The 15,865-nt window shown below is 41.0% G+C and overlaps 1 protein-coding gene across 3 annotated transcripts in view; it reads right to left on the bottom strand.

Moving 5' to 3' along the window:
* tbcd (tubulin folding cofactor D) overlaps positions 1-15,865 on the bottom strand; it is a 164,065-nt gene that overhangs the window by 11,314 nt on the left and 136,886 nt on the right. For 2 of the 3 annotated variants that reach the window (XM_033044057.1, XM_033044056.1), the window contains 6 exons: positions 13,636-13,719; positions 12,264-12,422; positions 11,325-11,463; positions 9,191-9,312; positions 7,582-7,659; positions 1,464-1,553 (listed from right to left, as the gene is read on the bottom strand). In XM_033044057.1, the coding sequence (XP_032899948.1) occupies positions 1,464-1,553; positions 7,582-7,659; positions 9,191-9,312; positions 11,325-11,463; positions 12,264-12,422; positions 13,636-13,719 (672 nt within the window). The remainder of the gene's footprint in view (positions 1-1,463; positions 1,554-7,581; positions 7,660-9,190; positions 9,313-11,324; positions 11,464-12,263; positions 12,423-13,635; positions 13,720-15,865) is intronic. The other variant, XM_033044058.1, reaches the window with a different exon arrangement.

The following is a 15,865-nucleotide window of genomic DNA, read 5'->3' on the forward strand; positions in this document are numbered from 1 at the left end:
TGCACTGCAGCAACTTGATGCTGTGCCACTGTGCTACTCTGGTTTCGTCAGCATACTAATTTTTGTATTTTTGGACATTTCCTCTTCCCATGTACGAGTTCCAATCAAATCAAACGTGGAAAAAATGTCTGGTGGTACCGGGAGCTTCATGATAAAGCAGGGAAGAGCACAGTTGAAATCCCTCAAAGGGTCTATGGATTCAACCACCCACCCCATCCTATTATTCTTGTGTCCAAGAAACCAGCTCAGGATGGGGCGGGAGAAATATTGATGCAGATGCACCACCGATCTTACCACTCAACATGTCATCAAAACAGAATTAATTTTAACCTGATCTTTTTGTATATTGGCAAATAATTTGTAGTATGTCAGCCCCATATTGAAATGATAAATAAAGAGATCACAATAAAGCTCTATTTCCCAAAAATAACATATGGCAGAAAATAATTTATATTCTAATCTTTTGACACTGGTCACAAATTTTATCCAGAAAACAATATGTAAAAGACTAGTGCAGATTACAACCGTTATAGGAGTTAGCTTGCAAGATGATGATGTTCCAAAGTGCAGTTTGGATCCTTGAACTGCGGGAGTACACAGTAAAATCTTCGTCATTTTGTTTTTCTCGTTAAAGAATACCACTACATTTTAACACACGTTCATTGCTTAATTATGATGATCGGATGGGCGGTTTAGTGAACCAAGCCAATCAGCAGCAAGTACTTAAGATGCCACACAGTAATAATGAAGGTCTTTCTGGTTGACCATAATATTGGAAGCCTTTCTTTCACTGAGAGAGCAAATTCCAATGTGCAAACATCTACAATGGTCAAAAGTTTGGAGTGGAAAGATGGGGGTGGAAATATTATTAAAGCAGTTAGTACAGATGATCCTAACAAAAGCTTAACGTTTACAACTTTAAAGCTCTTCATTTTCATCCCGTTACATTCTTTTACCAGTGGTTGGGCAATTCCAGGAGTGGAGTAATGATTTATTCCATCCAAACCAATCACAGAGTTTCACTGTACTACCTATAACCCTAGTTCAAAGGTTCTCATCCTATTACTGGATGAGCAGCAAGACAATATTCAGATTTTTTTAACTTTCTTTCAACAAAATGCTTTTCTATAAAATAGCATAATGGCAGTTGAGGTGAACACATTATGAAGAGCATCATAAAGGCCCTCACCATTTCATACAAAATTACGAACAATTTCATTTCCACAGCAATTGACCTCCTCCTATACACCACCAAAAAGTAAGATTCTTTATCACAAACAAAAAGCAGTGTTTCATGTTGCATAATGAATTTTGTATTGCAATTGATATCCATTTGTTCTCTTCAGTAACGCAGCGCAAAACACATCTACTGAAACCGCAACTAAATCAGTTCAACTCAATGCTGATCCTGGGCAATAAGGAAGGAATTTTAGAAGAAAATGTGGTAATCTGTTCTTACTTACACTGAAATGCTAGCTCGAAGTTTCTGGACATCTTTGGATTTCTTGATCTCCACTTTGCAGAGAGAGAGCAACTCCTTAGCATAGTGGTGGCTGGAAAACAAACAGAACATTAAAAATACCAACAAACTGTTCTTGTGCTATCTTCATGTATACATACCCTTTTGTCAAAACATTTCCTTTTATCAACATTGATCTAAAAATATATAAACTTGAATAAAGCTGGCGATAGAATCAGTAGAAGAAGGGGACAAAAGGCAAATGGGAAGGAGAATCATTATAAGGAAGGCAAGAAACATTAAATGGCGATACTGCAATGCAAGAGGATATACCGATGACATTTTAGAAAAAATATAGAAACCATCAGAAAATTGTACGGGAACTGCAGAATCATTTTCTAAAATGTTCAAATTTATGACCATTTTTTGGACATCTAAATTGTATAATTAGCTCATTGTTTCAACTGGAGAGAATGTTCAGAGCTCTGGATGCTGGGAAGGAAGGAGATCTATGATTAAAAAAACATTTATTTTTGGTATTCATGGTGAGGCCTTCTCTACAATAGTGAGACAAATGCACACCAGGTGACTGCGTTCGGGAGCATATCGGCTCAGTCTGCAAACGTTTCCTGGTATTTCAATCTCGTAGATGCTTTTCATGTTAATTCTATGTCCTACTTAGGGTTATTATCATGGTACTTCACACAACTGGTAATATATTATGGGTAAAACGGAATCCCCCAATGATCTCAAATGGATCAGCATTTAAATATGGGGTCAGCATGCCATATGGGACTGTTGCCAAGTTCTCTACCACTCGCTTTCCTCCCTCTATTCTGAGGATCAACATCCCATCTTTTGACAAGGCATATTATAGACTTCTGAATTTAAAAATATAATAATCGCTTGCATGATACAGTAGTTGTAAGAAAGATTTTGGACAATGAGATATGGCTTATAAAATAATTCAAATATTGCAAGAACACATATTACGCAGAGGTGCAGAAGTCACCAACTATCATATTTGCTAAGTTGCTGCTCTGACTTTATGCAACAAATTGAAGTCTGCCAATTGATTTGACAAAAAATGAAGCATGCTATAAATAACCATGAGGCTCCCTAATGTCTGAGTGGATGAACTCAACAGGTACCATGTTATTGAACAAGGTGAGACCAGAGTTTGATCACTGCCCTCTGAAGAGACAGCTCTGTGGTGATGGGTCATTGAACTGCATGACAGTCAATGTCAATATTTATACCAAGAAGCAGAACTTTAAAAAATGTGTGATTGACTTCCATTAACCCTGCTGGAAGGTACAGATGCAGGTCCCGTTGAAGTAACGCAGTTACTGTTGAATTGAATTGAATTGAATTGGATACCTTTATTGTCATTCAGACCTTACGGTCTGAACGAAATTTTGTGCCTGCAGTCATACATACAATCATACAATAATAAACAACAATAAACACAAATTAACATCCACCACAGTGTATCCTCCAAGCACCTCCTCACTGTGGTGGAGGCAAAAATCTTAGGGTTACTGTCTCTTCCCTCCTCTTCTCCCTCTGCGCTGAGGCGATTCCCCACCGGGCGATGGCACAACAGTCCCGCGGCTCACCGAACCCCGCAAACGGGCCGGTTCAAACACCGCGGCCCGGGGGTGGTCGAAGCTGCCGCCCTCCAGTCCAGCACACGCAGCCGCTGGCCCGCGGCTGAACCCCGGACTCAGGTCACCGCCTCAGAACGCCGTCCCAGCCACCGGAGCACCGTTCCTGCCCCGAGCCGGATCGCCCTCACGTGAGTACCGTTCTCCCTCGGGCTGGGCCACTCCGACGGGAGTGCCGTTCTCCCTCGGGCTGGGCCACTCCGACGGGAGTGCCGTTCTCCCTCGAGCTGGGCCACTCCGACGGGAGTGTCGTTCCACCCTCGGGTTGGGCCACTCCGACGGGAGTGCCGTTCTCCCTCGGGCTGGGCCACTCCGACGGGAGTGTCGTTCCACCCTCGGGCTGGGCCACTCCGATGGGAGTGCCGCTCCTCCCTCGGGCTGGGCCACTCCGACGGGCCACAGCCCCTCACGGGAAAGTCTCTCAGCCCCTCGCCAGGCCGCTCTCACGAGAGCGCAGTTCCAGCCCCAGGCTGGGCCACCCTCACGGGAGCGAGCCCAACCACCCCCAACTCTCCCCAATAAAACCCTCAGCTACACTCAACACCTGACCTCTAGCTGCTCCCCTCCCATCACTTCTGGGCCACAACTCTAATACCTAATTCATTGATCCAAATCCACCATTCAGAATACTTCAATTACTCCACACCCTTCACGATATCCTGAAGCTGATCCTTTCCCTGATTCCTCCTGCTGGTTGGGTCTTGCCCTTGGTCCCTGTTCTAACCCACCCAACTTTCTCCGTCATACTCCCTGCCAATCGCCCTTTACTTCCAAACTACAAGATTGACTTTTGTGACTCCCGATTCAAACGCCTGTTGACCAACAACTAGAGAACAGTCCAGAGCTACATACTGCCACATTGGAGACCCTCACACTATCACTGATTGGACTTTACGGACTTTATTTTGCACTAAACGTTATTCCCATTATTCGCTTCATCATGCATCTCTGTACACCATGGATGGCTCACTTGTAAACATGTATTGTCTTTCCACTGACTGGTTAGCACGCAGCAAAAGCTTCTCACTGTACCTCAGTACATGTGACAATAAACTAAACTAAACCTGCTAGACCATTCACTCCAATAATATCCCTGGCCTGCTCCCTCAACCAGCTTTATTTATTTATTCTCCTTTAACATTCGTTCTTTAAGATTCAGCCCTGTACCACGATCCCACAAGGCAAATAATCAGAATTGAGAGCAGTTCTGCTGCATAGTCTTTGTACATCACATACAAGGTCTCAATTTCCTCTGTCAATCATCCACTTCAAATAAGCTTTAGAGAAAAAGTGGTGGGTTGATAATATATGAAATGTATCAAGTTGCCGACACTGATGGCAGTTGAGAAAATCCCATATGTGGAATATGCAAAATTATCTACACCAAGAGAGGGAAAAAAAGCAGAATTTCCCCCTCTTTCTTGTCCTTGAATCAAGGACATGTGCTCCTTGAATACAGGCCATCTACTTAAAAGGTAAGCAGTATGTCAATAAAATTGTTTCTGGCATAGCCAGGGTGGTCTCTAAAATAAAAGTGGAACGTGCTGCCACATGTTAGGGCTCGACAGTTTTGCCCTTTGAAACCTAATGGCTACAATATGTGGAATATTGGAGATTACTTTCTTAATTCATCAGAAAAAAAAATTAGATTGTCCCTCATAAAACATTTGTAGTTTGCAAATCTTTTAGCACATTTGGATTTCACTTGAAAACTCTCAGCATTTCTTAAAATATCTTCTGAAGTTACGGATAAGATTAAATATTTTCAATTACATTGAGACAAGTGGCCCTCTCCAGTCAGATGGGAGGTAGACACAAAAAGCTGCAGTAACTCAGCGGGTCAGACAGCATGTTCAAGAAGGAACTGCAAATGCTGGAAAATCGAAGGTAGACAAAAGTGCTGGAGAAACTCAGCGGGTGAGGCAGCATCTATGGAGCGAAGGAAATAGGCAACGTTTCGGGCCGAAACCCTTCTTCAGACAACATCTTTGGAGAAAGGAATAGGTGACGTTACGGGTCAAGATCCTTCTGAAATGGGATCTAAACCTGAAAGTTACTCCAGATTTTTGTGTCTATCTTCAGTTTAAACCAGCATATGCAGTTCCTTCAGTCAGATGGGAGGTGGCTTTCCTGTGAAAAGCTGCCAACTGCAAGAAAGAGCACGTAGGAAGGGAAGTTGGGGTGCTCCCACAACAGAGGATGGCGATACCACCGTGACTCTTTAAACCTCACAGCAAAATGTTATGTTGTATTTTAATGGTGGCAAGTTTTATGTTGATAGATGTTTACTTTAGTACATTACTGTTTGTATTCATCACTTCATAACTCAAACGCCTGTCAAATGTATAAACAGACATTTAGAAAGCAACCAACATTATCCCCTCATGAGATGCAGCAGTCTACGTATTTATAAAACCCCATCAACTATTCAATTTCACCAGTGCTCGAGATTCATATTTGTAGAGTTAAATTGGTGTTTATCTAAATTGGCATTTTTTTAAATCAGTTACAATTCATTTGAAGACTGCAGCTAATTGAGCCAACATTTATGTATGTTCTCAATTATCAGAAACAAAAGTACTGATTTTCCATTTAGTTCTACAGCACTTTTAGAGTTGGTTCTCCTTATTGTGTTGTACAGTGGAAATGCTCCAGGGTTCCTGAAGACAGCTTCAAGATGTGAATGTGTAAGGAAGAACTGCAGATGCTGGTTTAAATCGAAGGTGGACACAAAATGCTGGAGTAATTCAGCGGGTGAGTCAGCATCTCTGGAGAGAAAGAATGGGCAACGTTTCGGGTCGAGATCCTTCTTCAGACTGATGTCAGGGGAGGGGATGGGGCAAAGATAGAATGTCGGAGAATAGTCGGAGACAGTAAGACTAGTGGGAGAACTGGGAAGGGCAAGGGGATGGAGAGAGAAAGCAAGGGCTATCTGAAGTTAGAGAAGTCAATGTTCATACCACTGGGGTATATATTACCCAAGCAAAATATGAAGTGCTGTTCCACCAACTTGTGCTGGGTCTCACTCTGACAATGGAGGAGGCATAGGACAGAAAGGTCAGATTGGGAATGGGAGGGGGAGTTGAAGTGCTGAGCCACCGGGAGATCAGGTAGGTTAAGATAGACTGAGTGGAGGTGTTCAGTGAAGCTATCGCCGAGCCTGCGCTTAGTCTCGCCGATGTAGAGACATTTACACCTGGAACAGCAGATACAGTAGATGAGGTTGGAGGAAGTGCAAGTGAAACTCTACCTCACCCGGAAAGACTGTTTGGGTCCTTGGATGGAGTCGAGGGGGGAGGTAAAGGGACAGGTGTTGCATCTCCTGCGGTTACTGGAGAAAGTACCTGGGGAGGGGGTGGTTTGGGTGGGAAGGGACGAGTTTGACCAGGGAGTTTCGGAGGAAACGGTGTCTGGCGAAAGCAGAAAGGGTGAAGATGGAAAGATGGGAAGATGTGGCCAGTAGTGGGATCCCGTTGGAGGAGGCGAAAATGTTGGAGGATTATATGCAGTAGGCGACGGCTGATGGGGAGGAAGTTGAGGACAAGGGGGACTCTGTCCTTGTTACGAATGGGTGGAGGGGGAGTAAGAGCGGAGCAGCGGGATATCAAGAAGACCCTAGTGAGAGCCTCATCTATAATGGAAGAGGGCATCCAGTTTCCTAAAGAATGAGGACATCTCCGATGCCCTGGTCTGGAACACCTCACCCTGGGCGCAGATGCGGCGTAGACGGAGGAATTGGGAGTAGGGGAATAGAGGCTTTACAGGAAGCAGGGTGGGAAGAAGTGTAGTAAAGATAGTTATGGGAGTCAGTATGTTTGTAGTAGATGTTGGTCAATAGTCTGTTTCCTGTGATGGAGACGGTGAGATCCAGAAACGGTATGGAGATGTCGGAGATGGTCCAAGTGAATTTGAGTGCAGGATGGAAATTAGTGGTGAAGTTGATTAACGACTCAAGATGTGAATGCTGTGCATCGCCAACTACAGCAACCACATGGTATATATTTGCACATCTAGGACGATACTTCGACTGAATGGTGTTATATTAATTGAACACGTGTCCCAAAGCTGTGCTGCAAAGATTTACTTGGAGATCTTCAACAATATATTCAGATGCTTCGCTCTCCGATTTCACAACCATGTACCTCAACCCTGTTACACAATTACCTCAAAAGAATATAATACAAACATTTTGTGCGTGAGAGGGCATGGAAGCAGTCGGAACATGTTCAAGAACTCCATCCGATGCCAAAGATAAGAAACACTTTTGGCAATTCAAGGACATCAAACCAAGGCAAAGTAACAGGAATTCATGTGGCATAATGCCTGGCATAAACTTAATCTTCATAACACTTTTATAATAACATTAAAATGGCCAAAATGAAAGGAGGATGCCATAAACTGGGTGAGAAAGCACCTGTAAAATACCGGTAGACTTTTGCCTCTTGTGATAAATACCTTTCATCTGCCGTAAAAATATCAAAGCATCCATTAGCCAGCATCTGGTCAAGCATCTTCAGCAGGGGGATGGACACCCTGAAAAATATTATTAATGTAGAAGGGGAAACTTAGAAGTGAATATTTGTAAAGAATGAAAATTCTTATGAGTTTTCAAATTAAATAATTCAAAAAGTGGAATAGACAATAGATGCAAGAGTGGGCCATATGGCCCTTCGAGCCAGCACCGCCATTCAATGTGATCATGGCTGATCATCCTCAATCAGTACCGCGTTCCTGCCTTCTCCCCATATCCCCTGACTCCGCTATAGAAAATTGTAACAAGTGTAAAAACATCTGTTAAAGGGAATTGTGATGCATGCTCCTCTCTGGAGTATTCCATCATGCACTAAAGCACCATATGTAGCTGTGTAGATTTCATAGGCCAGGCACATATAAATATATTTCCTCCATTATCTCTAGCCTTTACACGGAGTGGAGAAGGTGTAAAAGGCAGTAGATTGAGGGTGGAAGAAAAGTCAAGTTGGAGTCAGGAAAGGATCACCGAGTTTGGGAGCGGGGTTGGAGGGTGCGTATTTGGAAGAAGGTAGAATGGATCTCACGATGGAGATGTATGGAAAGCTGTGATTCAGGCACACCATAAGAGTGGAAAGATGGAAATATATTGTAGCTTGAGATAGGGTAGAGGGGAGGGACCCTGTACGCCTAAAGACATCAGTAAGGAAGTTGGACTGTTAGTAATAAATAAAGTGGTGGTCTACATGGAACAAACAATGTTATCTCCAACTCATTTTGAGTATTGTATGCAGTTCTGGTCACTCCATTACAGGAAGCATGTGGAGGCTTTGTTGGTTTCAGCTACAAGGAGAGCTTGGATTGTTTTCTTTGGAAATTCAGAGGTTGAGAAGAGACTTGATAGAGTTATATAACATTATGAGAGGCACAGATATGGTGGACAGTCAGAAACTTGTTCCCCAGGGTGGATATATCCAACATTGGAGGAAATAGATATAAGGTGAGAGGGGGAAAGTTTAATGGAGATCTGCTGGGCAAGTTTTTTTTTTTACACAGAGAGTGGTGAGAGCCTGGAACGCCAGGATTAGTGGTGGCGGCAGATACGATAGTGGCATTGAAGAGGTTTTTCCGAAAGTGCAATGAATAGAGGAATATGGCTCATGTACAGGCAGATTAGGTCAGTTTGACTTGGCATCTTGTTCAGCGCAAGCATTGCGGAAGAAGGGCCCGTTCCTGTGCTGTGCTATTCTATGTTCAATGTAACTCCCTAGCCAGCAGTAGCCAAGATTGCATTTGGTCCTTTAAACAAGTTAAAGTAATGTGAACCTTTCAGCTGAGACTAGCTTGAGTTCAAAACCTGAGGAAGCCATGTACATGAAAAATATTGTGCAAATAACATCAAAAAGATTGTTGCTTGCCAATCAGTGCAACTTTTACATTTTGATGTGATTGTCAGGGGCCACCATGTGCTAATATATGGAAGAGAATAAAGCCTGTGATCAGTGTCTGGGTAAAACTGTCAAAGGGCTAGGGCATACCAAGAGAGCATTTTACTACCAATAATCGACATACACATTTACAGCTATTGCCTTACCTGTCATTAAGTAAGTTGTCCTTAAAGATTTGTATTAAGGTTCTACAAAACTTATTCATGGCTTCTAGATCATTGCGAATTGTTTTGAGATAGTCGAAGAGCGACTGAGCTGAATATCGCACCTACGATAAAAGGTGCAAAGAAAGATCTTCAAAACATTTCACTTCATTAACTTTGTTCACTGTGACATTTAAGCACACCCTCATGGTAGACACCATTCATTTGATGACACTATTTTTATTATTACGCAGACAGAATTATGCAAAGCACAACGCAAGGAACACTCTACTTCTCCCATAGAATATAATGATTGGAAAATACTATAAAATGAGCTATTCCATGCCTCTTAATTTTGTAACACCCCAGTGGTTGGGATGCAGAAATAAATCATTGCAGGTAGATGCTACTTTCACGCACATGATTCCATTTACCACAGTTGCCCCCTTTCTCCCATCAAGAATAGTAGTTCTACCCCTCAATGCATTCAACATATTTTGTAACTCCCACCACCTTCAACGACATGCTACCATCAGGTACATCTCTCAGCCCGCAGAAAGGATCCTTCTCACTGGAAGTCGGGTTTATTCTTCCATCTCTACCAACTTTCACTTCTCTTTTCTCAGCAGCTGCCCAGGTAAATGCAGGAGATGCAACATCAGCCTTATATCCCTTCTATTCCCATCATTCAAGGATTCAAACTCGACATCTGGGTGAAGCAATAATTTGCTTGTATTCCTTCCAATCCACAGTTAGATTGGAAGAGCAGTAGACGTGGCCTTTGTTAACCATGAGCCATCTTTCTTGGCAGTGCTGGTGTCTGAAAATGTTTATCAGTCAGGGCTCACTCGGGATGCAGGGGTCATGTGTGGAAACTTGGCATTTATCACAAAGATTTCTTTTTGCGTGATGCTCAGTGAGCTATATGAAATGGAAACCTTTCCTGTTGATGAAATTGCCCACATTATTAAGGGAAGTCCTTATGGACACATGAATTCAGTCAACAGCTGCTTACACTCGTGGGAAGCAAGCAATGCTGGTAAATCCCAGAGTCCAAGATGCCACTTATTCTTTGGCATCATCAAAGTAGTGGAATTGTTTCTTCAGGAGTACGGAGCCAGCTGATCTCTCTACTGGAGCAGTGAGCAGTAGATTGGGAGAAATGATGGATATGCTGCAACTGCTTACAAAGTAGTTGAGAGTCAATGTCACCCTGAGCTGCCCAGCGTGAGCTGTCCAGGCATGAGCTTGGCTGAAGATCTGCTTGCAACAATTCACTTGTCTCACTGCCAAGAGCTTTGGAAAGTATCCTCAATAAGGATTGTAACATAGTTGTATAGTAGTTTATTATGGATACATGTTTGTATTGTATTATGGTGGTGGGTTCTGGCTTGTTTTATTGTAGTGTAAATATTATTTTTAATAATTGAATACATTTTTTGATTATAAAAAAAATAAAAATAAAATAAAAAAAGAGCTTTGGAAAAGCTGAGACTGCAAATACACTATTCCCCAGATAAGTCAAAATAGTATGTGCGCAATCTATTGGAGTCATTTCTTCAATGATGAGCAAGTTGTGTGATGGAAAGACTGACTCCAACAACTCTAACCATTTTCCTTTGTGAATGGTATGAATCCAACCACTTGAGTGATGTCCTCCTAATGCCCATTGACTTTAGTGTTACCATGTCTCCTTGATGCTACATATCAGCAAAATGTATAGTTAAATAATAATGACAGCTGCTGAGTAAGGCAATTTGCTTGTAGTTGCAGTGACTGTTACACTATAAGATGAATCAATAAGGGAACATTTGATGTCAATAAAGAGAGGTGCATTACATGCACAGTGAATGAAGGTGCCAAGTCCACTTTTTTCAATGCTTGCAATTTCACAGGAAAATTATGTTTTAGAGTTAATTGGTTTATGTGTGATTTATGTATTTTGTAGAGATTAGAAATTCATCAGAATAATAGAGATTCAGTTAATTCATCAGAAGTGTTTAATGAAAGTTTTAATGACCATTTCAGTTTACTTTCCCCTTCCCCATTTCATGTTCTCAACAAATTAACGGCAAACTTTGGCAATATAATGAAAGGGAATGTTGACTCCACACACAGTATTATATGCACCACCTACCGTAGATTCAGTGAGCCCTCCTACTGACACGGTGAGACCCAACAAAACACGGTACTGGTAAGCTGGGAGCCCCAACAGTTTTGTGATTGGAGGAAAGGCTTGAGAGGGTGCACTCCAATTCAGTGTTTCGCGTCCTGATCTGCAAGGAATGAATAAACTGTATAATTGTGTAATTAGATCAAACTAAACATGACATCTTGTATTTTTGTTGACAATTTATAACGTTCCATCAACTGCTTTATCTTCAACTCTCGCTTCCCTTCCTCTACTCCTGTATTTTCACTTCTAGCAAAGTCTATCAACTGATATTCAATAGGACTACACTGACTCCCAGTTTTACACTTGATTGTACGTCCACTCTGCCAGTTTTTCAGTCTGCACTGTATCTTTGATATGATCTTAACTATCCAACTTAACTAAGGGTTCTCTTATTTAGTTTTACTGATATTTTCCTATGACAAAAAAGATGGCCATTCGACCCACTAAGTCTATACCAACTCTCAGAGCATCCCATCGAGCTGATTCCCCCCAATAATTGCTGCCTGACCCGGTGTGCATTTATTTTGATTCTTTACAGATCCCATTCACCCGATCTCCAGCCCTTAGACCACCATCCCTGTTGTCATTTAATCTCTTCTACCTTGTCACAAACTTTCAACTTTTGCTCTTTTCCTATTTTGAAACCTGCTTAATTTTTACTATTTCCCAGTTCTGATCAAAGCTCATCAATTGATACACTAGCCTTATTTTTCTCCAATTAAGCTGCTGCCTGATCTACTGACTATTTCCAGTATTTTCTGCTTTTCTTTGAGCTTTTCGGCATCTGCAGTATTTTTCTTTTGTGACCTTTCGTTTTATGCAGATTTAGTTTTATGCAATTATTACCCTTGTATTAACTGTAACAACAGATTTATGTAGCTACTCCACTTAAAAACTCACCGAGGAAAAATGCTCTCCAGCTCCTCCCGGTGTGGAATATGTGGGACTGCAGGGTTATCAAAGTGTAGGATTTGAAGAAAAACAGAGCCTGCGTGTGCTCGGGATCGATCAATCTTCTCAGCCGACAACTGAGCCAAGTAACACATCATTTGTCTACAACTGCACAGAAATGGAAAGATGTGAGCACCAATGCTACTTAATTCTCTGCTGTTAAACAATCAACCACCTACGGCTGAAAGATCTTACCACATTTCTGTACATAACCGTCTGCTACAATTCCTATATTATAACCGTGACATCATTTCAAAATGCTTAATTCTCAAATGCAATCTGGACATGAATGGTGCAAGTTAATGTATAACGATGGGCCTAGATAGAGTAAAGAGGAAACACCTACGTTCCTGGGCAAAGGGGTCAAAAACCAGGAGGTATAGATTTCAAGTAATTGGTAGGAGACCATGGATTAAAAAAAGGTATGAGTCCGAGAATGAATGGATAATGGAGAAAACCTTTGTCATATTTAAATAGTTTGGGTTTGTAGGGTAATTGGCCTCTGTAAATTGCCCCTGGTGTGTAGGGAGTAGATGGGATAAGATTAAAAATTGAGTCAATGGGTGATCATTGCTCAGCGTGGATTCAGTGGGCCGAAGGGCTTGTTTCCATGAAGTATCTTTGAATCAATCAATATTTGCATGTACTTGGAAAGCTGGTACCTGCAGGGATATGGAACTATGGCTGGAAGGCATGATTAGGTTAGGTAGCTCTTCCTCGGCCAGCAACAGACAATGACATCTCTGGATCACATTTTAAAAATATAACAACATAACGTTAAGAAAGGAAAAATAGCAGACTTTAGATTTTCACAATTTTAGGTTATGATAAAGGTTTCACAATCAACATAATTTTTCAGGCGTAGTTATCATTGTTGTGAGCAAAAGGAGTAGTTAATTGGTAAAATATTTCAACTGTGATCTTACTAGCTGCCAGAATCCAGTAAAAATAATCCATAAAAGTTATTAAATGGGGCCAACATTATCTAATGCACAACGTTAGAAGCTCGAGAACACAACTATTCCAGATAAATAAAAAAATAATCATGTCACACTGTCCCGTTATCTTTTAATAATTACAATGTCCATAACTAATAAACTAAGAGCTGATAAACCGCATACTATTTTGAAAGCAGAATTGTCAAGCACACTCTGTCAAAACATATTAAAAATGTAGTATGTAAAAATAAACGTTTGCCTATTTTCAACAAAATTTTCTTAACGTATTTTCTGTTACCGTATTGGTTAGATTAATGCCTAGTGCCTGATAATAAATGATAAACTGAATATTAACTGGATGTTGTAAACAATTTTGTACTCACTTCTCAGGAGTAATGAGCTGATGATGAGTCTGCACCAATAGTATTGTTAGTTCCATCAAACTTGTCATGGCAGCTTCGCGTACCCTGTCAAAAATAATCAAACTTGGACTGAACTCTGAATAACATTCACCTACTTCAGAACCGATTCAGAAACACCAGTGAAGGGTGAGATTAATCCCATTAACTACCTGAAACAGCCAAGCTCATACATGCCAATCTCATGAAGTCTTGTGAAATATACCACTCAAAAAACTTGAAAAACCAGCTTTTAAATGTAGACTTATGACATGAAACAAGTATATAGAGAAACTGAGTGAGCGCAATTGTCAAACTGTAATCATTCTTCACAAAACCAGATGAAGTTAAACTCACTGCTGAGGTTTGAAGGATGAAAAAAATGAACGCACCGGAGATATTATCCAAGATCTCAGAGAACACAGAACTTTTATTTTGATGTATTTCCTTGATAATTCACATCAAATCACACTTCTTTTCACCATGAGACAAGAGCAAAAGCATAGATAGCACAGTGAATACATGCTGCCTTCATCACACTACTAGGCTTTTAAGTGGCCAACTCCCGATGATTAGGTGAATTTTTTAATTAATTTGTAATTTCTATAATTTAAAGATATTTGAGCAAACTTTGCTATTTTAGTCATTTGATTATATAAATCCATTTGATCTGTTTTTTAACGTCTACATATATTGTTTAATATGTAGATACACATAAATACCGTTCAAGGGCTTGGACAGTTCAGCTGTCAAATAACATCAGGACATTCCAGGGACAGAACCTTAAGATCTGTTTCAAAACCTAGTTGGCACTAATGCTTCTCCCCCTCTGCCCCTCACCCCCGCCAACTCCCCCAATTAATTGCATTCAACTTCAGCAGCCAGGCCAAGAGAACGATTCGATCAGTGCGCCATATGAACCGCAGTCACAGTTCCAGGGAGAGCTTGGTTAAGCTCAATACACACCATTAACTTGTAAGTAAGGGCCGTCCCAAACTTCAGTGTTTAGACCTTGCATTAAGGCAGCGTTGTGCATGACATAATGATATCAGCGGGACAGGCAGCATCTCTGGAGAGAAGACTCTTCATCTCGACCCGAAATGTCACCAATTCCTTCTCTCCAGAGATGCTGCCTGTCCCGCTGAGTTACTCCAGCATTTTTGTCTTTCGATTTTTCCAGCATCTGCAGTTCTTTCCTACACAATGTTTTCCAGGTCTTTTTGCTGCTAGACACCAGTTGCTTCACCAAAGTTGTGAATGAGTTAAGTGGAATTCTAAACAAATATCTCCACTTACAAAAGTCATGACAGACACAATCCATCGCAGACATCTTAGGCGGTAAGAGGTCATGAACTATCAAGGTATAAGTAGAAGCATCAAAGACAGTGCTATTTGATTTTCCCACCCACTCATCTGAATAACCTCTCTTTTATTTCATTCTGTTTTCCGCTTGAGAAGACCATTAAATCAGTCCGCCTTCACTGGCAGAATCCTCCTGTATTGCTGCATCTCACGGTGTTCTTGCTTAAGCAAAGCAAGAATTTCATTGTCCTATACAGGGACACATGACAATAAACTCACTTGATAAACTCACTTGAACTTGTTCTGTCAAGCTGCATAATAGATTTTGTTTGACCTGCATAACTGTTATTTTCACGTATCTGAGTGAAGAATGTCTTTTGCACAATTACAAATGTAGGGAGTTCTGGAGAAAAGGTTGCACTGAAACATAATCTATCTGTGCTTTTAATGGACCTGCTGTACAGTTTATCATCTTCTGTTTCCAATTTTTCTATCTCGTTTTCCCTTTTTTACTTACAAATTCCTTTACTATGGAGGTAGCAAGTTATTAGTTATAATTCATTAAATTGTGTTATCTGTGAGTTATAATGTTACCGGTATTCAAATATCTTGTTCAAGTATTTCAATTCATTTCCAGTTTTTACTGTTTATTTTTAACTAAATTGTACTTTCACATTCAATTATTCATATGCCTAAAATAATTTACGATTTGTACCTCCAGTATCGTTGGTGTAATAAATCAATTGACTGCCAGCTGTGTTTTTCAGGTTTATCTATGCATTTCTTAATAGGACTTGTCAATATGAAGTTTCTCATCTGGTGCAATATTCATCTGAACCCGTGGAACTGCTGTGCACAAATTGCCTGTCTTGTTTGCCTCAACATTAATGATGCCCACATTTCCAGGCAAACA

The sequence above is a fragment of the Amblyraja radiata genome, chromosome 26, assembly GCF_010909765.2.
Source record: "Amblyraja radiata isolate CabotCenter1 chromosome 26, sAmbRad1.1.pri, whole genome shotgun sequence".
In the NCBI taxonomy this organism is placed as follows: Eukaryota; Metazoa; Chordata; class Chondrichthyes; order Rajiformes; family Rajidae; genus Amblyraja; species Amblyraja radiata.